A 27,652-nucleotide genomic window follows, 5' to 3' on the forward strand; every position below is an offset into this window, starting at 1 on the left:
TTAGGGCGAGACTGGACCCCCGGCCACCCCAGCTGGGGGAGACGCTTTGGGGCACCGGGAGCGGGTTCCCCGGCCCGCAGGGCGGAGCGGCTCGACACCCCCAGGCCAAGCGTCGCAGGAAGGCACCACTGGCCCGGCCCCTCGGCTGGAGCAGCGGGCGGGAGCCGGGCCTGGAGTGGGGGGAGCAGGGCGAGGCCCGTGGGCGGCTTGGCTGGGCCGCTACAGTGGCCGGGCGGGGCCGATCGCAGAGCAAGCCTCGGGGCGGCTGGGTACGGTGGCCGGCTGGGACGGGCACTTGGCGTTTCCCGGCAACCTTTGCACTCTGTTGTTCGTGACCTAACCAACATGGCTGCCGCCGCCTGCGGGGACGGTGAGTCTGGGGCGTCCCATCCCCCCCCCACCCGAGCCGGCCTCCCCCGGGGCCTTGCGTGGGCCGGGGGCGTCGGGGCCTCCGTGACTCCAGCTCCCCCTTCCCAGGCCCAGGCGGGGCAGCGGGGGCGGAGAGCGGTGAGACCCAGGGGGCTGCGGGCCGGGGAGGACGGGCCGGGCGGCAGGGGCTGGGCCGGGAGCTGGGGGGCGGGGCTGGGCCGGGAGCTGGGGGGCGGGTGACAGGGGATGAGAGCTGAGGGGAGGGGGCGCGGGCTGGGGGGGGGAGCTGGGGTGCGGGTGACCGGGGATGAGAGCTGAGGGGAGGGGCGCGGGCGGGTGACAGGGGATGAGAGCTGAGGGGAGGGGGCGCGGGCAAGGGGGAGCTGGGGGCGGGTGACAGGGGATGAGAGCTGAGGGGAGGGGCGTGGGCCGGGGGGGCGGAGCTGGGGGTGGGTGACAGGGGATGAGAGCTGAGGGGAGGGGCGCGGGCAGGAGGGGAGCTGGGGCGGCCGGGCTGGGAGCTGGGGGCGGGTGACAGGGGATGAGAGCTGAGGAGGGGAGGGGCGCGGGCAGTGGGGAGCTCGGGGCGGGCCGGGCTGGGAGCTGGGGCGGGTGACGGGATGAGAGCTGAGGGGAGGGGCGCGGGCCGGGGGAGGTGGGGGAGCTCGGGGGCGGGCCGGGCTGGGAGCTGGGGGGCGGGTGACAGGGGATGAGAGCTGAGGGGAGGGGGCGCGGGCCGGACGCCGGGGGGGGAGCTCGGGGGCGGGCCAGGCTGGGAGCTGGGAGGGCAGGGGGCGGGCTGCGCTGCCCGCTCCGCCCCCCGGTGGAGCGGGGGCTGGCGAGAAGAGGCGACCCCCTGGTGTTGCGCTCAGCCCCGCTTTCCCCGCTCCCTCCCGGCCTTTAGGAGCCCAGCTCTGATCTTCGGCGGCGCAGCGGCCCGCGCCCGGGATGGATTTCTCCAAGTTCCTGGCCGATGACTTCGAGGTGAAGGGCTGGGTGAATGGAGCCTTCCGGGCCGTGCAGCAGCAGGATGCCCCCGGCAAAGTGGACGCCCACGCCGCTACCTTGGTGATGAAGTTGCAGCTCTTCATCCAGGAGGTCAACAATGCCGTGGAAGGTGCCACTCTGGGGTTCCCTGCGCTTGGGCTGTCAAACCCGGGAGCGGGTTTTGTGACCCTGTGGGGAGGGGACAGCGCTTCCTGCAGCCAGGGCGGGTGCCGGCACTTGCCTTGCAGCTTCCTCCTGGGGAGCTGCGAGCGCCACCGCCCTGCTGAGGAGAACAGGTTGGGAATTTTCTGACACTTTCAAACAAACAAACATTGATTCCTGGAAACCACAATCGCTTGTGAGACGGGGTCAGTTTTGACCAATCTCCCAATTTGAAAATGGTAAATGTATTTGTTGAGATCATTGAAACATCCCATGTTGATATTTTTGAAACAAAGTTTTGTTTTTAATTTTGAAACAATTTTTCATTTTAAAATGTTAATTTATACAAATAAGTTTTTCTTTAAAAAAACAAAACAAATAAAAGGTTTAAAACAAATAAAAGGAAGTTCTTCACACAGCGCACAGTCAACCTGTGGAACTCCTTGTCTGAGGAGGTTGTGAAGGCTAGGACTATAACAGGGTTTAAAAGAGAACTGGATAAATTCATGGAGGTTAAGTCCATTAATGGCTACTAGCCAGGATGGGTAAGAAATGATGTCCCTAGACTATGTTTGTCAGAGGGTGGAGATGGATGGCAGGAGAGAGATCACTTGATCATTACCTGTAGGTTCACTCCTTCTGAAGCACCTGGCATTGGCCACTGTTGGTAGACAGGATACGGGGCTGGATGGACCTTTGGTCTGACCCAGTATGGCCATTCTTATGTTCTTATGTTCTTTAAAAAAAAGTCAATATTGAAATGAAATGTTTTGATTGACCTGACCCATTTTTGTGTGTGTTGGGTTTTTTAGATTATTAGTTTGAGGATTTTGACTTTTTGTGCTGACTTGGAATAGGAAAAAAAATTGAAATTTTGAAACTCTTGCAGGATGAGAGTCTTTTCCCGCCCATCTCTGTCCTGACCTGTAGCATCTTCTGGTATTCCAGCCTGATTGTTCTTTCCTCTTCTGCCCTCCTACCAATCCCCCTGCCAGCATTGCTTTATATGCTTTGTCCTTAGTATTATTTATATATGCTGATAGGCACTTGCCAAACGCTCAGAGGATTGTCCCTAATATGCAGCATGCCCTGCTATTCCAGATCTGGAAGATCTTATTAAATATACAGTAGAACCTCAGAGTTACGAACTGACCAGTCCACCACACATCTCATTTGGAACCAAAAGTACACAATCAGGCAGCAGCAGAGACGACCCTCACCCCCACCCAACCAAAAAGCAAAAGCCAGTACAGTACTATGTTAAATGTAAACTGCTAAAAAAGAAAAGAGAGCAGCTTTTTTTCTTCTGCATAATAAAGTTTGAAAGCTGTCTTAAGTCAATGTTCAGTTGTAAACTTTTGAAAGAACAGCCATAATGCTTTGTTCGGAGTTATGAACATTTCAGAGTTACGAACAGCCTCCATTCCCAAGATGTTTGTAACTCTGAGATTCTGCTGTAGCTTGAATGCAGCAATGAAGATTTGTTGTAAACTTGGGAAGTTTGTTCTATGTGAGGATTGAGTCCCTTGGCATTCCATTGCTGTTTCTTTCTGCAGAAACAAGCCACCAGGCGCTCCAGAACATGCCCAGAGTCCTTCGGGATGTGGAAGCCTTGAAACAGGAGGCAACTTTCCTGAAGGAACAAATGATCCTTGTTAAGGAGGACATTAAGAAATTTGAAGAGGACACAGCTCAGTCAATGCAGGTAACTTCTCTCCTCACTAAATATTTGCCTGTGATTTCCAAATTTGCTGTAGCTGCCAAAGTTACTGAAGGTGCCACAAGTACTTCTGTTCTTTTTGAAGACTGTTTTGGTTTGTGCAGTTCCAGGGGGGCTCTGTTAGTGCTCTGCAGCAGTTTGAGCTCTGGTAGATGCTGACAAGTAAGGGAGACTGATTTCCTGCTCTGATATTGTGTCCTTTTAAAATTGCTACTGTCATCCTGATGCACTTCAGCAAGTTCTGAGGCTATGAGAGCCTAGATGCAAGGAATCTCTATGCTTTTTTCAAGCAGAACAGTCACTAAAAACTCTTACAATCTGGTAACTTCTCTGAACAACAGTCTGATTGTGCTAGGCTTCAGCAATTTGATAGTCTGTCGGCTCCTTCAGATTTTTCGTACTTTTGTGAAGAAGTAAAAAGTTCTGGAGATATTGACTTTTTCTTATTGTGAATGAATGATAGTGCTTATTAAATTGAAGAACTAATAGAAGTGTCCAGAGCGGGACGTAGCATGGGCAGACGCAATGCAAACATCCCTACAGATTGTGGCTTGGTTCTGGGCTGCAGCACCCCTGATATTCGAGTCCAAAGCCTCTCTTAAGCAGAGAATGATGCTGTATGGTGGTTTTATATGTGGACAGATGGGAGACTAGGTTGACATGCCCAAAAGCATTTTCCTTGTTAACTCAGCCATGCACTGTGTACTCAGAAGTGAAAAGCTAATGCAGTAACCCACCTTACCACCAAGACATAGATGTTAGCAACCCAGACTAGAACTAGCTCTGATCAGACCTTCATGAGCTTATAACTCTCCTCATGTGAGCGATCCATCTTTCATGACAGGCAGCAAGATGCAGAAGCCTTTATTGTCTGAGCTTATTGGTGGTCGTGTCTTATTAATTCCATACTATAGAGTTGCTTCGCATTTTCCAGACAAAATGGACAGTGATTATATTGAATCCCAAATTCAAACCAGTTTATAGGTATGCTTGTTTTCTTGTGATGATTCAGGAGTGAGCTGCTCAAGCAGAGGGGCTGATGGTTTACCCACAGTACTGCAGATCTTGGTGAATTGTTTTGCAAGTTGTTTCTGCAGCTTTAGCTGCCATCAGAGCCCATCCCCCTTCCCCTCGGATCACATATCCATATTATTGTTTAGAGTTGAGTGTAGACCCTGAATAAAAGCAACATTCCTCATTATGTTCTCAAATCTCTACTGATGATGCTCATCAGCTGGTTCAACTTTAAAATTGATTTTAATTTCTTCAGCTCCTCGGAGAGATGATCCACTTTTGGCTAAAATCAATTTTAGGGATTTACACAACTTCCTCCTGAAATTGCTATCACCCAGTTTCTTAAACACAAATATAACAGAAATAACCTCCCCCCCTCCCCCCACCTTACTTCCGACCAAATCAAGCAGCTTGCACATTTGTCCCCAGTTCTGATGGGCAGCAGTTCCATCTCTGTTTCAGGTCCTGGTAGAGCTTGATCGAGTGAAATCCAGAATGCAGCTGGCTGCTGAGTCCCTCCAGGAAGCAGACAAGTGGAGCACACTGAGTGCAGATATTGAGGAAACTTTTAAAACACAAGTAGGTACCTGCTTGAAAAAGACAAAGGCATGAAAACTGTCAATCATAAAGAAACCAAATTTTAAAACAAGTCCTTTCAAGTCACCTTTCAAATGGAAATATACCTCTGCTTCCCAGATGTCACTGTGGAACTTAGGACTTGGCATTTTTGATATTGTGTTAACAACCCCCTAACTTCCTTTGGTGGCAGGATGTGTCTGTGATCTCTGCCAAGTTAACAGGCATGCAGAACAGCCTGGCGATGCTTGTGGACACTCCGGACTACTCTGAGAAATGTGTGCACCTAGAGGCTCTGAAGAACCGGCTAGAAGCCATGGCCAGCCCCCAGATTGTGGCCACTTTCAATGCTCAGTCTGTAGGTCAGTATGGCTCTTTCCCTTGTCTTCAGCACAGATGTATTTATATGTAGGTCGTGCCCTCATCAGGAGAGTGAGTCATGGTGCTCTCAGTAGCATGCTTCCAGCCCCCCAGCTGCTGTTGGAGCTCCCTTTGCAATGGACTGGCAGATTGGTGCTCCTTCTGTCAAGCTTTGTACACCTCCCACCATCTCCTGTTTAATTTGTCCTTTCTTCATTTCTGCGTCTGTTCTTTTTTCTTTCTCGTCTTTTGCTTTCTGTTTCTGTTTGTTTTGGAATTTGCTCACCAGAAAGCTAAATGCTGCCTGGGTTGGGAGTGTATCCATTGGGTCTCTCTGGGGCTGGGTTACATGCACTTTCTTGCCAGAATCAAATGAAAAGAGATGCATGGGACAGCAGTCCGCAGCCCAGTACATGTTGGGTTCTCCCATAGTCTGCAGCCTTCTTTCCACCCCTGAATGCGATCCAGGTTGGGAAATGTTTCTTGAGTGTGTTTAAGACCCCTGTAGCTGCTATATCAAAGAGCTGCTGAGCGTATGTAGCAACGCTTGATATTGTAATCAGTGGATAAATTCATTGGGAAATGCGATGACTCTTTATTGCCTTGTAAAAGTTGCATTCAAAACAAGGGAGAAAGTTATAAAATGGTTTGGGTTTTTTGGTCTGGCCTTGCTCCCTTTCCCCATTCTTACACTGTCAGTTTATTATTTGTATTTCAATAGCACCTAGAGCAGAGGTTCTCAAACTTTTGTACTGGTGACTCCTTTCACATAGCTAGCCTCTGAGTGCGACATCCTCTCCCCCCTTATAAATTACAAACACTTTTAAATATATTTAACACCGTTATAAATGCTAGTGGCAAAGCGGGCTTTGGGGTGGAGGCTGACAGCTCATGACCCCCCCATGTAATAGCCTTGCGACCCCCTGAGGGGTCCTGAGCTGCAGTTTGAGAACCCCTGACCTAGAGGCCTCCATAACGATCATGCTATTGTGCTGCACAAACACAGACTGAGACAGTCCATGCCCCAGTGAGCTTATTTTCTAATTTAAGACCAGATGCAGAGTGAGACAAGCAGAGGGAGGAAGGAAGAGGTTAATATGAAGGGTTTATGTGCTTGTGTTCTTTTTCACACTCTTCCTCCTTTACTCCTCTCTTCTTTGCTTTTCTCTTCCCATTTCTGGTCTTCCAGTCCATCACACTGGCTCTGTTTCCCATCTGTCTCAGTATGTGTGTCTGTCTGGTTGCTGCTGTTGGGCTGTATGGCCCTTTTGCAGGCAGATGCAAGACACACAGTGATGTTTGAGAATGTTTTCTCCCACCTACAAGAGGAGAGCCTCATAGATGCTGCATGATGTTAATGTGTCCCATATGAGTTCTTTAGGTATGCCACCTAGCTGTGGTAGGAAAGTGACAGCAGGTGGCACTTGTGTATTGGAAATGGGTCCATTCCTTAGCTTAGTTATTCAAAATGTTCTGGCTCACTTTGAGATAAATGCAGCCCTGAGTCTATGACCCTTTTAATATTTCCTCTGGAGCAGCTGGCAAACATACTTTTCCTTTTCTGTTGACAGTATTTCACATGTTCTTCTGAGTTCTTCAAGAGTTCTTGCTTAGATCTGACCCAGTTGTAGGAACACAGGACAACAAATATGTCCTTGGGGTGGGGGGAGGTTATGTTCTCTCCTTTGTACTGCTCTAGAGCAACTCTAGCTACTTGCTGGGTGTCAGATTTACAGGAAGCCACCAGGGCCCTGCCAGAAAACCAGAAACAAGTTCCTAAATACGTCATTACTAACATCTCTGAATCCAAGTGTGTTTTGTAATACAAAGGGAGCAGGGAGACTTTCAGGCTTTGAGTAAATGATAGCTGGGTCATTTAGTCAAGGTGAAGAGACAGCTAATTGTGGTCCTGGCACCTGGGGGTGAGGAAGGCAAAACTGAGGAGTGCAGTTCGGTTCTACTGACACATGCTCTGGTCTGGAGGGCACTAGCTCTGTCTGAAAAAAGCATCTAGTCTTTTTGGGACTCAGTACTGTTACAGGGGGTCTGGAGTTAGAAATGTTTTCCCAAGGGAAGTTAAAAACTCTTCCATCATTACTTTACTCTACCCACTCTGGAATTTCTGTGGCCATGGATTCAGAGGCACTGCCCTAGGTGAAGGGAAAGGAACACAGGAAGGCCTTGTCACTTTCCCCACGTATTGTGGTGCTACATCCCACACACTGTATCCAGGCTCTTCTCCAAACTGAAGAGGGTGGAATTTCCTGCTTAGTCCAGAAGACTTGTTTTGCTCAGGGCAGTACCTCTGTCACACAAGTTAGGAGGGTGACCTGTTAACTGATGTTCCATGTTGTTGTATTTAGACCAGGCAAAAGTGTTTGTGAAAGTCTTCACTGAAATTGATCGGATGCCCCAACTCCTGGCTTATTACTACAAATGTCACAAGGTATCTAGTCTCTGTCATGGTCACATTTTAATTTGGGGGAGTGAAATGTGGAGTAGTTCCTTGGTTTAGTCTATAGGGGGGGCTGCCACTCTGGTCATCTCACTTGTCCAATTTAAACTGAGGATGATGCCTGTTCTCTTCCAAGGTTCATCCACCTGAATCTTTTCCTGGCTGTGATTACTCCACACAAGGGGGTTTGGGGAATAATTCTCCAAAGGAGTCTTCTTGTACCTTCCTACAGCAGCTAGTAGGCCAAATGAAAAATGTACTTGTGCATCCCTCTGTGCCCTGAGAAGGTGTTTGGTTGTTGCCTTTTCCTTTTATGATTTCTAGTTGTTATAAACTTTATTGTAATTTGCTGCTGCTGAATTATGGAAACTCTCTTCAGATGGGATTGGAATTCTGGATGGTTCATTGCCCTTAACCTGATCCTCCAAAGCCCTATTATCAATGGGCCTTGTGAGGATTAGCTTCAGGGCTGGGGCCTGCCAGATATTTCAACTGTTATGGGGTAGTATTGGTTTCAGTCTCATTTATGAGCAAAATACCAAGGTTAATTAAATCTTTGGATAAGCCAAGAAGCCTTTAGCTTCACATTTTAAAGTCTGAGTCCTCTTGGGTGCTGAATGATCGCAGGGTGGTACGTTCAAATCTGAGGGGTGCTGCCTTTGAGGAAAAGCAGTTTCCCTAGGACATGTCTCTATTTGAGTTAACAAGGCTCAGTTCTGTAGCGTGCATGACTTTTATTACCCCTGCAGGTGCAGCTGGTGACAGTCTGGCAGGATCTTTGCCAAAGCGACTTAAGTTTAAATCGACAGCTGACTGAACTGTATGATACTCTGCTTGGAACGTGGCATTCACAACTCCAGTGGGTCATGCAGGTACTGTTACTGTCAGTTAACCACATCAGTGCAATGTGTGGGAACGCAGACTGCAAATTCCCATAAGGCTCAGAATAATTGATCAGCTCATGGTCTTCACTAAAGTCTTGGCACTTGCTTTGAGGGTCTAGTTCAGGGGTAGGCGACCTATGGCATGGGTGCCGAAGGCAGCACATGAGCTGATTTTCAGTGGCACTCACACTGCCCGGGTCCTGGCCACCGGTCTGAGGGGCTCTGCATTTTAATTTAATTTTAAATGAAGCTTCTTAAACATTTTAAAAACCTTATTTACTTTAGAACTAAACTATTGTTGTATGTATATTATAGACTTATAGAAAGAGACCTTCTAAAAACGTTAAAATGTATCACTGGCACGCGAAACCTTAAATTAGAGTGAATAAATGAAGACTCGGCACACCACTTCTGAAAGGTTGCCGACCCCTGATCTAGCTCCTCTGCTGCCACAGAAAGATTAAATGTTTGACTCAAGACCAGTGGCAGTATCTCTGCATTGCTGCTGTTAAAGCTGCTCTATCTCTTTCATCTGTATCGTACATGAAATCTAATTTGTCAGTGTTGCATTTTGTTCTGTTGCAAAACATTTGAAATACCTGAATTTCATTATCGCCTGACCTCGAGGAGGCCCTGGAGGGATTGCTTGACTGATTTGTGGTGGTTTGTGTGTGACTTCTGGGGGAACTCCTGCTGGAACCCCTCAGGATTGTGCAGTACCAAGAAAAGCATTTGAATTTGTAAATGCAGAGCTTACCATACTTACACCTGACCCCAAAAGGAGTTAGCCTCTCTTCATTTAGCCTAACAAATTGTGTTGGACATTGTTGAGTCTGTCAGCGTTTTCACCCGTGAAGGGTAAGGGAGATCGTTATCTTATGGGTATGAAGTCTGTAACAAGGGCTGAGGCCTTTCCTGCAAGGATACCCAGCCTTACCTTGAAATAATGTCTTGGGATTTTTTCCTGCATAACAATTGTGAATCACAGTTCAGATGCTGGCTTATTCACTAGCATGTGCTCTAGGACTGGGGTATTGTGAGGGGCCTTGCCATGTGGGCCAAAGCTCATGTCTCCCTGGGCTTTTCTCCCTAGTCCTCCTGCACTGCCTGTGTTAGGAAAACCATTTTTTCTTTCCTGTTCTACTTGCTGATCATGGTTTTACTGCTGCGAGTTGGATACTGGGGTATATGTTCTGGTACTGCAGTGGTGGGGGCAGCATAAATACCTAGAGAGAATAGCTGACCAGTCAGTCAAAAGTGGCGATGATAAAAGCTGCCGCAAACAAAGATGAATGTGAAGTTAGCCTTATGCTGATCTCAGGATAACATTTGCCAACTGGTTACATTCTCGCTGGGGCTAGAACGTAGTGCTTCCCAACTCTCTCCTCGGTCCATCCTGACTAGTCACCTAGCTGCTTATTCCTGGGATTCTTTATCCCTTTCCTCATGTCTTTCAAAGGTACCTGTTTAAATTCTGTTTGAAGACACAGCATGCTCTCTACTTTTGTTTCTCTACTCTGTTGTCCATTATTTGCCTGTCCTCCTTTGGATCCAGCCTCTGCTCAACATCATAGATTCTCTGCTGCCATTTAGTCAGCCTCTCCTGCATGCTGAGTCAGCAAGGTTCCCGAAATCTTACCTGGCCCTGCTTTTAGTCTGGTAACATTTATGAGTTTTCAGATGTGCTCCCATTAGTGTTAGTTGGGATTGCACATGCCCAGAGAGGATCCAGTGATCTGGCGGTTTCCTGAGTGCGGTGTTCTTGATGTGCCACGCAATTGCCTCTTAATGAACATCATTTAAATTTCATCTTTGGGGCAGTTTAATCTCTTCTGCCCTGTGAATTGTTTCTGGGGGCTTCTGTTGACTAGGTCATTGTGCTGGTGTCCTTGCTAAAGTGGTGGAATGTGGGGCTCTGTTCTGGGGCTCAGTTTACACAGAAGCAGTGGGCTGCTTCTGTTAACAGGCTCATGCTAATAGCTTTCTTGTTCATGCAGGTTTTTAAGAACCCCCATGAAATTGTGACTGTGCTGCTGATCCAAACATTAGGTGCCTTGGTGCCTTCAATCCCAGTCTGCCTCAGCACTGCAATGGAGAGAGCTGGCCAGGAAACCAAACTCAATAAGCTGCTGGAGCTGCATGACACCACAGCCCACTTTGCAAGAGGCTTGGAAGTAGCAATGCTGTCTAACTTAAGTAGGGACTGTTATTTCAAATATTCCCAGGCTTTATGGTATATTTTTGTGTAACCCTCTGTACAGCCTTTGGGTTCTGTGGTTTGTTTTGTTTTCATGTAAGGGATTTGGATTTCATCTGCAGTGTTTACTGTTTACATAATATTTGTACTGAAATATATATTTAACTTATCCCAAATATATTGACACAATCCTGGCTGTGTGTACTGAAGCAGAGCTATTTTGATAGTACCTTGCTACCTTGTGTAAATGATACTTAGCACTTTCCTTTTACAACATTTGTGTGGGTGAATTACAACATCCTTGTAAGGTGGATCAGTTTTACTCCTGTCTTATAACTGGAGAAATGGAGTCAGAAGATACTTGACTTTACTGAGATCACATGGCAATAAACGCTCAGGAATTCTTGGTTTAGACCGCACCTCTCTTAACAAGTTCTCCTGATCATTTGCTTTCTCAGACTCTGCAAGGGAAAGTTTGCCAAAATGGTTTTCACTGGAAGGAAAAAAAAAATGGTGGAAACTGTTCTGTTGGTCTTAGGTTTTATGAAAACCATGTTTTAACCAAATTAAACTGCTGGGTCAAATTTTATTATTTCTGACGGGTGCTTTTGTTTAGTGCCTAAAAGTGTGCTGTTCAGAACAAAGTAAAGACCCTCTCCTTGCCCTAAAGCATTTGCAGTTTAATTTTAGACAGAAATCCATGAGTGGTTGATGCAAACCTTTGGAGGTAAGGGAGGAAGGAAGGTGAGTTAACAGCAATGAGACCATATGATTATATAGGCTCAGCACAGTTTTAATGTATGAACATTTATAGATGTATCTAAATTTGGCACAGTGTCCCTTCAAAGAGAGCGTTCAGGAAATTCCCATGTTAAGGTTGATGGGTTATCTTTAACGCTGCATTTCCTGCCTATGTTTGCTTTGCATCATACTCCTCAGTTATTTAAACCCAGTTTTAGTAGATCACATTTAACGGCTGTGCCATTCCAGGAAGTGTGGCTATTGTTCTGTGCTTGTGTTCTGCTTTTCGTTGGAAGTCATTGTGCACTCCTAACAAACACTTGCTACACCCTGGTCTGGCTTAATTGATGTAGGTAACAAATACCATAGACACTGTATAGAAGGAATTTGGAGAGAAGAAGCCGGAGTCTGTAAAATAAGAGACTAGGAAACCAGTTACTGAACTGTTGAGAGTAAAAGTTGCATTCTTTATTTGCATATTACCCTGCAACAAGGTGCCATGCTCTAAAAGCGACACACACAAGCAGAAGCATCATAGGAGTGGGGGAGCTGGGTGACTAAGCAGATTGGCAGTGGGGCATTGGGTCAACTGGTTCACTTTCAGGCCAGGTCGGGATTGACTGTGGCTGTGTAGTAGTCTACATGAAACGAGTTGGCATCATTTATTTTAGGTATGAATGAAGACTGTGTAGTTTCCTTTTAGAATCTTTGATGGGACATAAAATGAGACTATGTCCTCTGTAGGCAGGCACAGTTCAGACAGATTCCTTGCTTCATCTCTCATTGTGCAGGCTGGGATGGGTGATAGCTGGCTGGAAGTCTTGTGGCCCCAGATTGTTCTTGAGCAGCCAGGAATATGGCTTAATATTCCTGCTGTGCTTGTTGAAATAGAATACCTGGGTATTAAGGAGCCGATAGTGGTGATATTCCCATTTGTTTAAAAAGTCTGCGGCTCAGCTTTAAAGCTGCCAGGCAAAGTCCCAAGGTATATGCGCACGTGGTAGTGGCTGTCAGTAGACACAACTCATTGAAAGAGCCTAACGTGCTGCTTTGAGGCCACCTTTTAGCAGTTTGTTTATTTCTTTGTACACTCACTTCTGATTCCTTATAGAAGAGCATAACCTGGTAAAGGTGATGGAACTGGTGGAAGTAGTGTATGGTCCGTATAAGCCCTACCAGCTGCGGTACGGAGACCTGGAAGAAGAAAATCTCCTCATCCAGATCAGTGCAGTGCCCTTGGTAATGTAATGTATTCTGCTCCATCTGTACAGTAGTAGTCAGCAGGTAATTGGAGGCTAATATTTATAAGTAGTTTAAAAGATCTTTGTGAGGGTGGTTGGACCCTAGATTTTGGCTAGCATTTTCCATTTGCAATTTCCGTTGATATCTTTCTTTTAATTTAAATATTGCTTTTTTTTACTTAAGTTATAAAATTAATTCCAGCAGCTTTGTCTGCTCCTGGGCAATCCCCCAGTAACTGGTGCTTCATGCATCTGACTGATGTAGGGGAAACCTTTGGGATAAGGTTTGGACACTTAGACTATTAGAAGCAAGGAAGAAAACCTCTGAGTTTGCCTTGTGTCTTTTAACCTTTTGCATATGTGAGCTTCAGTCAGGATGAGTGGAGGTGGGGTATTGTGTTAGGCGCTGTATAGCTAGAAGATAGTCCCTGTCCCAAATTCTTATGCTGCAAGTGGATATACCAAACCACTGCAGGGAGGATGGCATAACCATGACAAATGGTTACATAGACTAGCTATGTGCGTTCCTGCCTCCTCTGTTGTCTTCTTACCATAGACGGAGTGGGTGGGAGAGGGAATTTCCTGTAGAAGAATCTCCTGTAGCAGTGTTTCTCAACCTGGGGGTTGCAAGTGCTGGGCTGGCATTAGGAGGTGGCAAGCAGGGCCCTTGCTTGGAGCCCTGTGCTACAGAGGGCCCTGCAAAGCTAAGTTACATGCTTCAGCCCAGGGTGGCGGGGCTCAGACTCCAGCTTAGGAGGGGGCTCACCATTATTTTTTTAAAGTCCAGCAAAAAAAAAGTTGAGAAACACTGTCCTATAGGAAGGTTAGGTCAGTGTGTTCTGTCTGGAGGCAGTGATGAGAATAGGAGATGGCAATCTGACTTTTATGTGCTATCACGGTGTAGGAGGATGAAAACAAAGGAGACTGTTAGCCCTCAGTGCACTCCACGAGACAATTAGATGTTGACGGGAAGGTTTGCCTGTTGGGTTAAACTTCCTCCCTCCCCATCCGGGTGTTACAGCAACTACAGTGTTAGCTACAGAAAGACCTGGTACAATGTGGTTACTGCAGGGACACTTGCTGAAGGAGGGTTGGGATCAACCAGTGTATTTTTTGTTCTCCAGGAGCATTGGGAAGTAATTGACTGCGTCCAGGAACTGAGCCACTCGGTGAACAAACTCTTCAGTCTGGCTTCTGGAGCCATCGACAACTGCGTTAAACTCACTGATGGGCTAGGGGTGTGTGGGCTGCTGAAGGCGCTGAAAGCTCTGTTCAAAAAGTAAAGCATTTTCTGTCTTTCTAATACACTTATCCCTGGCGAGTGAGCGAGTGTTCAGCAGGTGGCTCTGAATGCAATGGGGGGAGAGCCTGAGGACTTTGTGGTTTGTGATATTGTCACATTTCTATAGACACAGCTAGTGTTTAGCATAATCCCTTCCCTTGTGATCTGCCACTCTGCTCAGCCAATAAAGATCCCTCGACTTGTTGCTTTTTATGAAAAGAGGAAGTTAAACATGACTGGAGGTAAAGCTCCTCATAGCTGCAGAATGCCTGAATTTTCATTGATAAAGTGCCTAAAAGCACTTCTGGGAAAGAACCACTTCTGAGAAGACCTAATAGAAGAGAGGCTTGGTAGGCTGGTGAGCATAAACCTCAGAGGGAAACGTACTTTAAGGCGCACAAGTGACCTTCCACTTACAGTATTTGCTGCATAACTTCCCTGTAGAATGAGTGGCACTAATTAGAGGCAATGTATTTTTTCCTTTTAAATCTATTACATACTCCCATTGAAAAGAGCATTCCAGTACTGATTTCTCCTACTTACCCTTTTTCCCCTGGGCCAAGGCAGCTGCTAACCTTGCATAAACTAAGCCTTGGCATCAGTGCATTATTGGTTCTTTGGGGAGAGCCCTGTTCTGTGAGTAGGTGAAAGCAGAGCACTGCTCTTTGGTGAGGGAACGAGAGAGCTGCGAGCAGCAATAGCCTCTGACTTCTTCGGCTCATCTGTTCTAGAAGAGAGCAGTAATGCTCGTGACACCGGAAGTGCTCTGCTCATACCAGCTTGATAACCGTGGCTTCCAGTCACTTAGATGCAAAGCAATATTACTACTTCAGCTATTCTGGCTGGTACTCTGGGTGCCACCCTACCCCCTCGGCCTCCAGGTTGGGCCTGGACCTGCTACTGCTGGCCACCTCCAGCCTGCAAATGTCGGGATTTGGGCTGGAGCAAGGAATGCTTCCTTCGTGCTCCTCTTCTTGTTCAAGTGTCTCTGGCTCTTTGCCTGAGACGAAGCGAACTGCTCATAGCAAGTGCCATTGCTGTAGTCTGAGGTCTTGCTCCATCTCTTTGCACAGGTATGTGTCTGACTTCACTACTACTTTGCAGTCCATAAGAAAGAAGTGCAAACTGGATGATATCCCCTCGGATTCCCTCTTCCAGGAGGACTGGACCGCATTCCAAAACTCTATCCGGTAATGTGCCAGTGTGAGCCAAGCTCACGGTGCAGCAACCACTGAAAACAGGGCTCTTGAGAAATGGCGCATGGTATTTGGTCCCGAGGTCGAGCTGGTTTTTAGGTGAAAATGGAAGGGGGAAAAGGTCATTATTATTTTCTTTGGCCTGGGTATTTTAGCTCCTTTTTTCTCTATTGCTTGAGACTCCCTTTTGGAAGTATGAAGAATCCCTACTCCCATTCACCATTTTTTTTTTTTTTGTACCTATCGCTAATTCTGATTCTCTTCGCCCACCCATACTCTTTCAGTTTTGAGTAGAGCTGAAATTAACTAATGGATTTCTTTGTGGCAACAATTGAATGAAAACTCTCTGACATCTTCTCCTGCAAACAAGCCTGTGTGGTAGTGTTGTCCCTACTGTAGAAAACAATGTTTCTAATTTGACTGCTGCTTCAGAGCCAGGCAGCTTGGGGAGAAGGGAAGACAGGACACTCTATGGTGATAGTGGCTGCAAAACTAGAGGGATTTTTGTTCTTAATTTTTAAAAACATCTCCTTAGTGGGATGGCAAAGTGATAATTTCTGAAAACCCTAACAAACCCCAAGGCAGTTGGAACCCTGGCGCCTTTGTCTCTCAGGCCATAACCATCTGAATGCTTAAGAAAGGGACGCTCCATAATGTAGGCCTCCAGTATGATCTACTTTAAAGTTGGTTTGATATCAGACAGATGTGGCTCTGATGGGACCCTGCTAGTTCAGTTTCACATAGGGCTCGGTCTACGTGGAAGTGTTAGTGGAGATTAAGCGTTAGGTGTCTGTTGGCATTTTAAGCACCGTGCTGACTAATTCTGCTCAGAGCAGGACATGGCTTAAAATAGCAGCAGCCGCTAGGGCTCCCACCATTGGAGCTGAGCTGGTGTTAGCCATGGTGGGAATAGTGCAGGCCTGGCTACAGTGCGACATCAGCAGGAGAGAGTGAAGGTATGAGCATCAAGTTAACTGCCAAGCTGAAAAAGTGATTCCTACCATGGGGAGAGCTCCCTCTAATCATCCGGTGAGGAACTTTATTCCCAGAGACTTGCATACTAAGGCTAGATGGCATGAGGGACAGTCTGGAACCTTTGTGCTGCCTACCCCAGCTTCACAGTGTGGTGTGTGTTGTTCTGTTCCCTCCCAGGATAATAGCTACTTGTGGTGAACTCCTTCGGCAGTGCGGAGACTTTGAGCAGCAGCTAGCAAACAGGTAGGAAATGCTGGGGTTAGCATGCAATCCGTATGTGTCTCTATCCAGTTAAAAGGAACCAAACCCCAAGGTGCTCCGTCTGTATGGAGGCTACAGAAGGAACGCAAGAGCCTATGAACTTTGATAATGGGAGTGAAAAAGCAGTGACTTTGTGTATGCAGCCTGTCCACCTAGGTCTCCCTGGTCAAGACCCAAATGTGTAAAATGGAGGGGAGGGGAAATAAGGGAGGCAATAGCTTGAAACTTTATGGGGTTATAAAATGAAGCTGGGCTCTCTAATGAGGGATGGTTAGAGATAGAGAGAAGAGCATGCACTGGCAGAGTGAGACAGCGTAGATGCTATGCTGTGTGGAGTTGAGGTACTCGCTTCTGTTCTGGGAAGGCAGGAAATGCAGCCAGTAAAGTTTCCACCTCCTGCTGCTGCTGTTGGGGAAGTTCTGATGAGCAGCTTAATGACAAAGCCCACATACAGCCCATCTCTCTTATCAGGAGCCATCGTAGTGACTTCCAGGAGATTCAGGAGCTAGGTAAATAATCAGGCCAGACTAAAGAAGCATGCCCTGTAGTGCTGAGGCTTCTGCTTTTCCATCGAAGATTCTGTAAATCACCAGCTAATGGGAACTTCATTTGCAGTGTACAAAGAGTGGCTTTTGGGGGTGACTGGGAGAGCAGGTAAGGGGACATTTTACAGAGGATGCCCCAACTCTTAATCCCTTAAACCTAGGAGTGTTTTTGTGGTTGGGTTGTCTCCCATCCTGATTTTGGGGTGAGATTCTGGCATGCTGCAAGCTTATTATTAAGAGACACTACAGATATCTGTAGCTGCAGTGTGTCCTCACATTGCCACATGGGAGCAAGTTTCTGCTGCAGATAGATCTGTGGAATGGCCACTTTATGTCTTAGAGACGTTCCTTTGGCCCTGGAGGGCTCCCTCTGGGACTTATGCTCCAAGATTGGCTGCTGGGGTGAGGTCGAGGTCACCACAGAGCAACACATGGCACCATTTCTGCCAGCTGTGGTAGGGAGGGTGTGAAACATGATAGGGCAGAGTGAACTAACCACAGGGCCCAGTAGAGGCTGCTTAACTTGTTTGTCAAAGTTTAAAAAAACAAACACATGGAGGGCAGGGGGCCTGTTAGCACTGTTCTCTGCTTTATTTCTCAAGCTGGAGCCTTGTGTGTCAGTAAAGCTGGTGATGCTGAGATGGGGCCTCCCAGAAGGGACGGGGGAAATTCCAGGCAGGGCTGGGGCAGGAGCCATGGGGGAAGCTCAGGAATTCTCCTGGAGCAACCCAGTGCCAACTACAGTGGAGTTTGCTTGTAACTTTTAGTCATGTTGGTTGGTTTCAGGATTTTATCCACTGCTGGGAAGTATCTGTTGGACTCCTACAGCCCTTGTAGTCTGTCTGGCTTTCAGGGTGCCAGCTCTGCAGAGAAGAAGAGCTCAGTCAAGAACCCCTGGCAGGAATACAATTACCTCCTGAAGGAGACTCCGTCTGAGTATGCCAGCCTCATGGAAACACTCCATACCCTAAAGGTAGGACTGCAGTGCTGCCAAGGACACATCTGGCAGTTGAGGCCACTGCCTGGTCACATTCCTCCATAACAGCAGCCTGTTGATTGGGAAGGGCGTTCCAAGTTCTCCCGACACCCCCAGTCCCAACAAAATGAAATGTTCAGCGCTGTTAGGCTCTGGGCTCACTCCCTCTCTCTGAAGCACAGAGCTCTGGTTGTGTGTAGTTCAGATGAGAGATCCCAAGGCAAGAGGCAATGGAAAGTTTGTATTTGAGGGCCACCTTGAGCTCCAAGTCTGGTCATTGTCTTTCCAAGACTTTCTCAGCAGGTTCCACTCTGCTGGTGTACCCATCCTGAACTGTAATTCTGCATGTGCATTCATGCGTGCATCTGTGAACAGGGTAAAGCAACCCCACTTATCTTCAGTACTGATCTAATTTATGTATGTTTGCCTTCATTGGATCGTTTGTAATAATAAAGCTAAGTTATTTGTTCTGTCTTCCTTATTTTCCCAGGGTGTTCTGAATTTTTTGGTACTTAAATTACATATAACTCATGCATCGCTACCCTCAATATTACGCATTTGACTTGTGTAGAAATAACATAGTCACCTCTCTGTATTCAGCCTTCTCTGTACCAACTTTTTGTGCAAAGCTGTTCCTTGATTCCACACAGCAGGCCAGTTGCTTGTGCCCTTTGACCATGGTCATGTAAAGGTCATGTTTGTATTCCTCCTCTTTATTTCTGTAACTTCATAATAGCTTTAGTGAGCAAATGGATTATATTATCTAAGTTTTCTTTTAGCGATTGCCTGGCAGAGCGCAATAAAATCTCTGTGCTGTTGCCAGCCCCTCCTGCAAATGGCCAACGGAGTTATACGGAACCAGGGAAAATCTTTTGGTTGGATTGTGACTATTAAGCCTTGGTTTGTACTGCCTGGGGTGTGGAGAGGGCGTGCTGCTGGGTGGCGCACTAGGACTCACCACAGTTTCTTGTGGGGAGTGCATTCTGCAGTGGCAGCTCTTCCACCCTTTCAGCATGTACAAGTGTGCTCCCCTCTGTGCCTGACCAGGTCTGCTGACTGGTGTGGAGCAGATGTGGTGATGGAGGGTGCCAGGGACCTTGCTCCCTAGGGCCTTGAGTAGGAAGGGGAGGTAGTGCTCTCCATTGGTAATGTCTGACCCTTGCGGGACAAGGATCCTTTGTGCTGAGCCCAATCAAAACCTTTCTTTCTAATATTTTAACCTAGGCCTCCTATAATCAGTTTAGTGGCATCTGTATGTAACTGTTCCTTTCTGTGTTAGGAGAAAGGGACGAGTAACCACAACCTGTTGTCTGCATCTCGATCTGCCCTTACCCACCTCAACCAGCTAGCGCACCAGTTGGCGTTTGACTCTGTTTTCCTTCGCATCAAACAGCAGCTCTTACTGATTTCCAGGATGGAGGTAAGTTCCCTGGATGATTCCACTGATCCAGCATAGCGAGTGGGAAAACCTGGCATGGATATCTCCCCACACTTTATGGGAGCCTGGGACTAGTAAGACCTCATTGCCTCTCTACTGGATAGCCCTCACGCCTGTGGGGATTTCTGTTTACTCAGATGTAAGCTCCCTTCTTGGAACTGTGCTCTTGCTTCAGTGGAGAGCCCCAAGGGACCAACCACCACTGCATCATCTGCTGGGGTTTATGTCTGCAGCATTCCAACATTTCTGTGAAAATAATTAATTTCAACCTATGTACAAAGAACTGTGAGGAGTGTTTTAGAGGAGGGGTCTTTCCACAGTCCTTGGTTTCTTTAGGAGTCCACTGGCAATCACGAAACCTGTTACCGTATGACCCCACTCCCTTTCTTTGGGGCTGCTGCTCATGCTGGCTGAAGAGAGCTTTGACTGGTTCTCTGCTTTACTCCTTCCTAGGGCTGGAGCTCAGCTGGCACTGGTGAGACACTAACAGATGACCTGCCAAACTTCAGTCTGACTCCTCTTGAGTACATCAGCAATGTAAGAGCACACGGGGATAGTTCCTAGAAATGGCTGAATCTTGGGGCACTCTGTAATTTGGCTGTCGGAGTATTTTTGCTCATTGTATGAGGGCAGGAGTTGCTGTTTTGTTGGTTCAGATCCCTACCCCTAGGATTTCTATTCACCACTCTGAGGATTTTAGGCAATTGTTGGAAAGGGACCTCTTGTAAAGGGTGCCAGGAAAGCACTGAGGTTTCTGGAGATCCCAGGAAAGGTGATGGAAAATGACTTCTCTATTGAGTTGTGATAACACTTGTACTGGGGTGGGTTACGCTGCCGCAGTCCTCGCACCGCCCCCCGCTTACTAGTAACTATGGAAAAGTGGCATCTGTCAGCATCTCTTCAGTCACGCAGCTCTTGGAGAGGCTAACTCAGCGGAGTAATCACACCGAGCACATAGGGCTGGAGTCCCTGCCGTATGCTGGGATGACTTTGTGGCATTATTGATTTGAAAAGAGCTTGATCTCTCTTCCCCCTCAGTACCTGGGAGCCTCTCCAGTCTCCCTTTCTGCTGGTGTTGGGATGCCAAGAGTGAATGGGGGCCATGAGTCTTGCTGGATAGTTCTCGCTGGTTTGTCTTGCTGGCTTTATCTGTTTAATCCTTGCTCACCAGCAGAGGCTTGAGGACTGCTCCCTAACCTCTTCCAAGTGCTGCTTCTGCTTCTCATTATCGCCTCTAAATGGGCCGGGGGCAGTCGTTCCAAGCCTGTGCCAGTGAGCAGAGATCAGTCCGATACTCGGGAGAATTGTACTGACCTACTGGCTGCTGATTGCTCACTCCACCCCAAGTGTAATTTGACAAACAGGAGGATGTGTGCTCTTCACTGTGATGTGCCCAGGGCAGTACTGCTTTCATTCTGCATGTCTCCCTCTCAGACATGCACAAGGAATAGACCCGGGGGGATATGCCCCAGCTGAGTGCTGACGGGAGGGCCTGAGGCCATAGGATGTGGTCAGTTCATTTCTGGTGTTGGCATTCTGAAATTTGCCTCTCCCCATTGCATGTAGATGCCAAAAGTTGGTAGCCTGCTGAACTTTGGGGTCATTTCCCACTTAATTCTAACTTCAGCCACCTGGGAGGCTTCTATTACAACATAAGGTTCCTGGGCAGTGTAGCAGGAAGAAAAGAGAGGGGCCACCCAGCCACCAAATTCCTGTAAGCAAGCTGCTGATGCAGACTGCCTGAGAGAGGCCCTGGTGGGACTGATGAGAGTGATGGATATGTTTGGCAGCAGTTGAGAGCAATTTTAAACCAAGCACGTCATGGCATCAATTAGGGTCACGTTCTGTAGGGAATCAAAGGGCATTTGAGCCTTTCTGGGCCTAGGAGGGGCTTCTGGGACTTGTTCACATGTAGAAAGTCTGCTTCCTTTCCCAAGCCACCCGTTAACCTGTGATTGAGAGGGGAGCGTGATTTATGGATTGAGACGACTGAGACTCTCCTTGGGTGGCTCCAAAACCAAGCTGCTGCATGGCCAAAAAGCTACAAGTGCTTTTTAAAATCAAATCCACGTAACTGGACTTTATATGTAGAAGAGAGAGAGCAACGTGAGCTCAGTAAAAGAGATGTTAATGAGACTCCATCAGCTCTCCAGAGGACCAGTGGGTGAAGGCAGAGTGCTCTGAGCTGTACCCCTGCCCAGAGCATACAGGCAATTGGTGTGCAAAGGACAAGGGCCATGCAGTTGTCCGCGTGGAGTCACATGACTCCTGCCTGGGTTGTGGGCCCTCTCTCAAATGGCTTCTGAGGAGGATAGTGTAAACTTCTTCTTCTCTTCTGTGATGTGATCCTCCTGTTCCTGTTTTTTTTTTTTTCAGAGCTGACTGATTGATTCCAAAAAACAAAATGAATCGCCAATAATTCCTGCAGGGGTCAAGGATGCAATTATAGGTGTGAATCTGTGTACCAGTTTTTCTTGCCATTGTTGCCCCTATAACTGGGCCTTGACCTCTTGGAAAATAAACTTTGTTTGTATAAAGGGAATTAATGGTCAATGGGAGATGGACGTCACTTCCTGGCCTGGTGTATGTTGGTGAGCTGCTGTCACGGTCTGTGTTCAGACCTGGTAGGTGGGGATTCCTCTCATTGGTGTCTCATTCAGTGAAGTGCCCACTTAATGCACAAACCTTAATAAGTCAGTGTCACGCTTACAGTCCTTTTATTTTTTATCCTAGATTGGACAATATATCATGTCCCTCCCACTTCATCTCGAGCCATTCGTTACTCAGGAAGATTCCACTCTGGAACTAGCCTTACATGCTGGAAAACTGCCGTATCCACCAGAGCAAGGTAGGACAAGACCAATTCACGGAGGGGCCTGGAGGAAAGCGTGTGTTTAGCATTGCAGAGATATGAGTTGCGGGGATGAGGCCATGTGAGGTTGATTTCCCTGCTGATGTGGTACCTTACTGTATAACCATATAGTGCCTTCCAATTGTCCCTCACTAATACTTACAATGAGACCGTAGTTAATGAGGAAAACTTCAGCACCTTCACTGAAACTGGAAGCGTTAGGTCAAGCTGTGTTTGATGTCTGTATTGAGGGAAGTTGCTCGGCAGAGGGGATGAGCCCCCATGGGGGGTATGTGTGAGAGTGAAGAGATGAGTCGGTTAACGAGCCAACACCAAGTCATTATTTGGTTCTCTAGGAACTCTCTCACGACCAGTGTGAGTTCCTGGGAAATGCTGTGTGGTTACCTTTGGGTGTCAAGTTCAGTCACAATTGTAGCTGCACTTGATGTGTTCACTTATTTCTAGCTCTAAGTCTTTGTTATTTTGGACAAAGGCTTGGAGCTGTGCTGTCAGTGTGGACATGTCCATCATGAGCACCACTCTTTGGCTGGCACCAAACCACTGATGTTTGAGAGAACCACTGTCCACATGGAAGCTGTTTGGATTATTTTGTCTAGCTATTTAAAGATTGTATGATCTCGGCACTCTAACAGGCCATACCTAAGTAGTACATAGCAACACAAAACTGGGGAGAGAGTGCTGGGGGAAGAAGATCCCTCAATTCTGTTACCTCTGTGCTTGCACCCTGACATGGCATGGAAAGCTGGCCTGGATAGCTGCTCATGTGACATGGATGCCAGTGCAGATATGTGCATTCCCAACTGAGATACACAGGGCAATATTGTGAGGGTGTCCTGGGTTGCCAAGCAGTTTACTAGACATACTGTAAAGAACAATAATTATACACAATGTTCATGTTTCCAACCTGCCCTTGTATCCAGATTGGCGTAAGTAAGGATTATCAAGGGCTCTTCCTTCTGCTGTTGCTGATCAGATCACCCAGACCTCTGTGAGAGCTGAAGGAAAGCACCTGTAACTTGATTTCCTCATTCTATCCCCTTAGTGTTAAATTGTAAAGTGGCTTGGTCTGCGGTGTTTAATCTCTTATGGACATTTGTTTTCACTGACAATTGAAGCAGCGTATGGTTTGATGCTTTGTGTTCCTCATAAGAACGGCCATACTTGACCAGACCAATGGTCCATCTAGCCCAGTATCCTGTCTTGTGACAGCGGCCAATGCCAGGTGCCCCAGAGGGAGTAAACAGAACACAGCAATTGTCAAGTGATCCATCCCCCATCATCCACTCTTAGTTTCTGTCAGTCAGAGGTTTAGGGACCCCAGTGCATGGGGTTGCATCCCTGTCCATCCTGGCTAATAGCCATGAATGGACTTATTTTCCATGGATTTATCCAATTCTTTTTTGAACCCAGTTATAGTTTTGGCCTTCACAACATCTCTTGGCAATGAGTTCCACAGGTTGTCCGTGTGGTACATGAAGAAATACTTCCTTTTGTTTGTTTTAAACATGCTGCCTATTAATTTCATTGGGTGACCCCTAGTTCTTGTATTGTGTGAAGGGGTAAATAACACTTCTCTGTTCACTTTCTCCACACCATTCATGATTTTATAAAGTCTATCATATTCTCCCCCTTAGTTGTTTTTCCCGAGATGAATAGTCCCAGTCTTTTTAATCTCTCCTTATGTGGAAGCTGTTCCATAACCCTATTCACTTTTGTTGCCATCTCTGTACCTTTTCCATTTTTAAAGTATCTTTTTTGAAATGGGGCAACCAGAGCTGCATGCAGTATTCAAGGTGTTGGCGTACCGTGGATTTATATAGTGGCATTATGATATTTTCTGTCGTATCATCTATCCCTTTCCTAATGGTTCCAAACATTCTGTTCGCTTTTTTGACTGCCGCTGCACATTGAGCAGAAGTTTTCAGAGAACTATCCACCGTAATTCCAAGATCCTTCTTGAGTGGTAACAGCTAATTTAGACCCCATAATTTTATATGTGTAGTTGGGATTATGTTTTCCAATGTGCATTACTTTGCATTTATCAACACTGAATTTCATCTGCTATTTTTTACCCAGTCACCCAGTGTGTGAGATCCCTTTGTAACTCTTCACAATCTGCTTTGGACTTAACTATCTTTAGTAATTTTGTATCATCAGCAAACTTTGCCACCTCACTGTTTACCCCTTTTTCCAGATCATTTATGAATACGTTGAACAGGGCTGGTCCCATAGAGATCTCTGGGGGACACTGTTATTTATCTCTCTCCACTGTGAAAAGTGACCTTTTATTCCTACCCTTTATTTCCTGTCTTTTAACCAGTTACTGATCCATGAGAGAACCTTCCCTCTTATCCCATGACTGCTCACTTCGCTTAAGAGCCTTTGGTGATGGACCTTATTAAAGTCTTTCTGAAAGTCCAATTACACTATATCCACTGGATTGCCTTGTCCACGTGTTTGTTGACCCCCTCAAAGAATTCTAATAGATTGGTGAGGCATGATTTCCCTTTACAAAAGTCATGTTGACTCTTCCCCAACCAATCTTGTTCATCATCTGTGTCTGATAATTCTGTTCTTTACCTTTTCCTCCTGTAGCTTGCTAAGAATATGTGTGGTTTAGCTTTTGATGTTAATGATTTTGTCTTAAAGTTTTTAGATTAAGCTGACTTTTTCTTTTACTTAGCACAAAATTCACCCCCAGCTACAGACTGAGCAAGCGCAGGCTAGTTGGGGTTCTGATGGCTAATGAGAATTTTCTGTTCAGGTGACGAGTTACCTGAGCTGGACAACATGGCTGACTACTGGCTAGGTTCCATCGCCAGAGCTACCATGCAAACCTACTGTGAAGTTATCCTACAGATTCCAGAGCTCACCCTTCACTCAGCGAAGCAGCTTGCCACGGACATTGGTGAGCGCAGAACATACATTGTCTAGTGAGCTGCTTCTCCCTAGCAGGCCTTACTCTCCTAGACCCCAATCCTGCAGTGTGCCAGTAACCTCCCAAACGGTGTGGTTTGCTGCCATTTCCTAGTGGGCTTTTTGGGAGATCAGAGCTCCTAACGGAGCTGCTCGATATCTTGCATATCAAGGCTTTTGATGATGTTGCAGCTAACAGCTGAGATGGCTGGTTAGTGGTTCAATCTCAAAGCCCATTGTTCCCCACTGTTGGGCTGCAGTCTGGCGCACGCCCTTAGTGCCAAGACACACTCTGAGGGAAATGTCAACTAGTAAAGTTGCAGAAATAAACCAAGTGGTCAGAGTTAGAACCCGACAGCTTTGTTTTGGCAAGACTTGTCTCCCGGACACTTGGAGAAGCTGGGCCTTTCCAACGGGTGTTGAGTGGCTGGGGAGAGAAAGTGATTGAATCCTCTCCTGTTAGTCTGTGCAGTTACTGAAATGTAGCACCATGTGCCCCATTCCTCTGACCAAAACCGCTGATCACGTAAAGCAGTAACCGAAGATCCAAAATATACGACGGGAGCGTAACTAGATTCCAGCCGCTTTTCGGGTGCTGTGAATTAGTCTGAACTAATGCTGATGGACAGAGGACATCTGGTGTAGTGCTCTGGGGCAGAATTGCCATGACGCTACTTTGGGGACTGTTTGACATAGTAACCGTTGCCTGTTTAAATCCATTTTGTCCTTCAATCTTGTAGATTATCTGATAAATGTGATGGACGCCCTCGGCCTTCAGCCTTCAAAGACACTACAAAACATTGTTACTCTATTGAAGACCAAACCAGAAGACTACAGGCAAACAGCCAAAAGCTTGCCCCGCAGGCTAGCAAGCAACATCGCCACCATGAGAAGTGTGGACTATTAACTCCAAGCCCTCGAGCGGGGGAGTTCTTGACTAAAGGCTAAATTTCCTAAATTGAACTTTTTCTCCAATAAACTTTCCAAGGATGATGGGAATGTGGTTGGGGGAAAAGAGGAATTTATTGGTGACTCATTTAATACATTTCTTCATTTGGAAAAGTTGAGAGAGCTCTCCAGGTGTTTTGAACTATGAAATGGAAAAGAAAAATGTCTTAATGACCACATTTCCCTACAGCCACCTGGGTGAGTTAGAGCTGTCTGGTGACAAGTGTTCTGACGCTAGCTGGAGAGTATATGCCGCATGACAATGAAATGATGGGCTTTTTTAGTGCAGTCTAATCAATGCAGACTGAAATTACAGGGTATGTGCAGCGTGAATCAACTGAAATGAGGACTCTACTACCTGCAGGCAATGCCCATTGCTCAAGTCTTTCATTATCCACAATCTCATGAAGGTAGTGTCTCGGCAATTAGCAGAAAAGGCAGGACCAAACTAAGCCCTGACAACAAAACCAGTTGAGTAGGTTGTTTCTCAGGAGATTTTCTTCCTTCTGAAGCTATTCGGAAGCTTCTAAGGAATTGGATGTAGCAGTGTTGTTGTCTTCTTGTGAAATGGATGAAAGTGTGGTGTGTGGGTTTTTGCGAAAAGGCTTATCTAATCTAGGAACACTTCCCAGGGTATAGGCTCGGGGAAAGTATAAACTGATCCCACTGTTGGGATTTTGGCTGTGTGGGATCATGGTTGATACAAATGCCATTGGGTAAAGCTGCAAGGTTCAGCTTCTGGGAACCTTTTTTGGGTGAATTAAGTCTTAGAAATTGCCTGATTTTTTGGGGAGGGGGAAGAAGGGGGTGGTACTAGAAGAATTTCCCTGGAACATCTGCTCCAGTGTACTGTCAGTCTGAACTGCTTTTCCAAGCTATCTATAGAATTTGATACTTCATCTGCAACATTACTTTAACCATTTTTTTTGGCAAGAGAGGAGTCCTGATCTGGAATGCAAACCAACACAAATATTCAGGTGTGTCTTGATTCTGAGCACAGGCTGTACCTGAAAGGGATTACGACTTTCTTGGTTGCTGGCAGCAGCAGCCCTGAGGTTTTACTGCTCTCCTATCAGAATGGAATAATCTATTTGACAGTGAACTTCCCTCCTCTGAATTGCAGAGTGTACCTTTTATCTGGTGTGTACTTAAGAAACGTGCAGTTACAACCCATACAACCAAATAAAAATGAAACCTCTCTACTGCAGAGTTGATTTTCTTCTCTTTTGCTCCAGCACTTTGTCCTTTCTCCCTCTTTTTCCAGCTAGAACAGAGGCATTTTCCTGATCTCAGCTGGTCCTCTCTGGATTTGCTGAATGCTCTGCCAGAGAGGCACCCATTCATCATGGATCATCTTCACAGATATCTCCTTGTCTTGAGTTCTGTGCCAGACTCCTTCATGCAGATGAGGACATGCACTTAATCCCCATTGGACTATGTGTATGCAGCAGTGACCCGATCTTCAGCCATGTGTCTGTTGTTCCTCTGCACCACTCATTCCCCAGGCAGTTTTCAGGATCAGTAGAAAGCATGCACC

The 27,652-nt window shown here is 46.8% G+C and overlaps 1 protein-coding gene across 1 annotated transcript; it reads left to right on the forward strand.

Moving 5' to 3' along the window:
- On the forward strand, positions 1-27,320 carry COG7 (component of oligomeric golgi complex 7). The gene is made up of 18 exons (XM_039492352.1): positions 1-370; positions 1,274-1,486; positions 3,075-3,223; positions 4,715-4,831; positions 5,022-5,190; positions 7,552-7,634; positions 8,393-8,515; positions 10,525-10,723; positions 12,577-12,704; positions 13,831-13,985; positions 15,062-15,178; positions 16,337-16,402; positions 17,752-17,938; positions 19,221-19,361; positions 19,833-19,916; positions 22,113-22,227; positions 25,016-25,159; positions 25,908-27,320. Exons 2-18 carry the CDS (start codon positions 1,318-1,320, stop codon positions 26,072-26,074), a joined length of 2,313 nt encoding a protein of 770 aa, XP_039348286.1. The 5' UTR covers positions 1-370; positions 1,274-1,317; the 3' UTR covers positions 26,075-27,320.
- Positions 27,321-27,652: the final 332 nt, after the last annotated feature.

This window comes from Mauremys reevesii, linkage group 10 (assembly GCF_016161935.1).
Source record: "Mauremys reevesii isolate NIE-2019 linkage group 10, ASM1616193v1, whole genome shotgun sequence".
NCBI lineage: Eukaryota > Metazoa > Chordata > Testudines > Geoemydidae > Mauremys > Mauremys reevesii.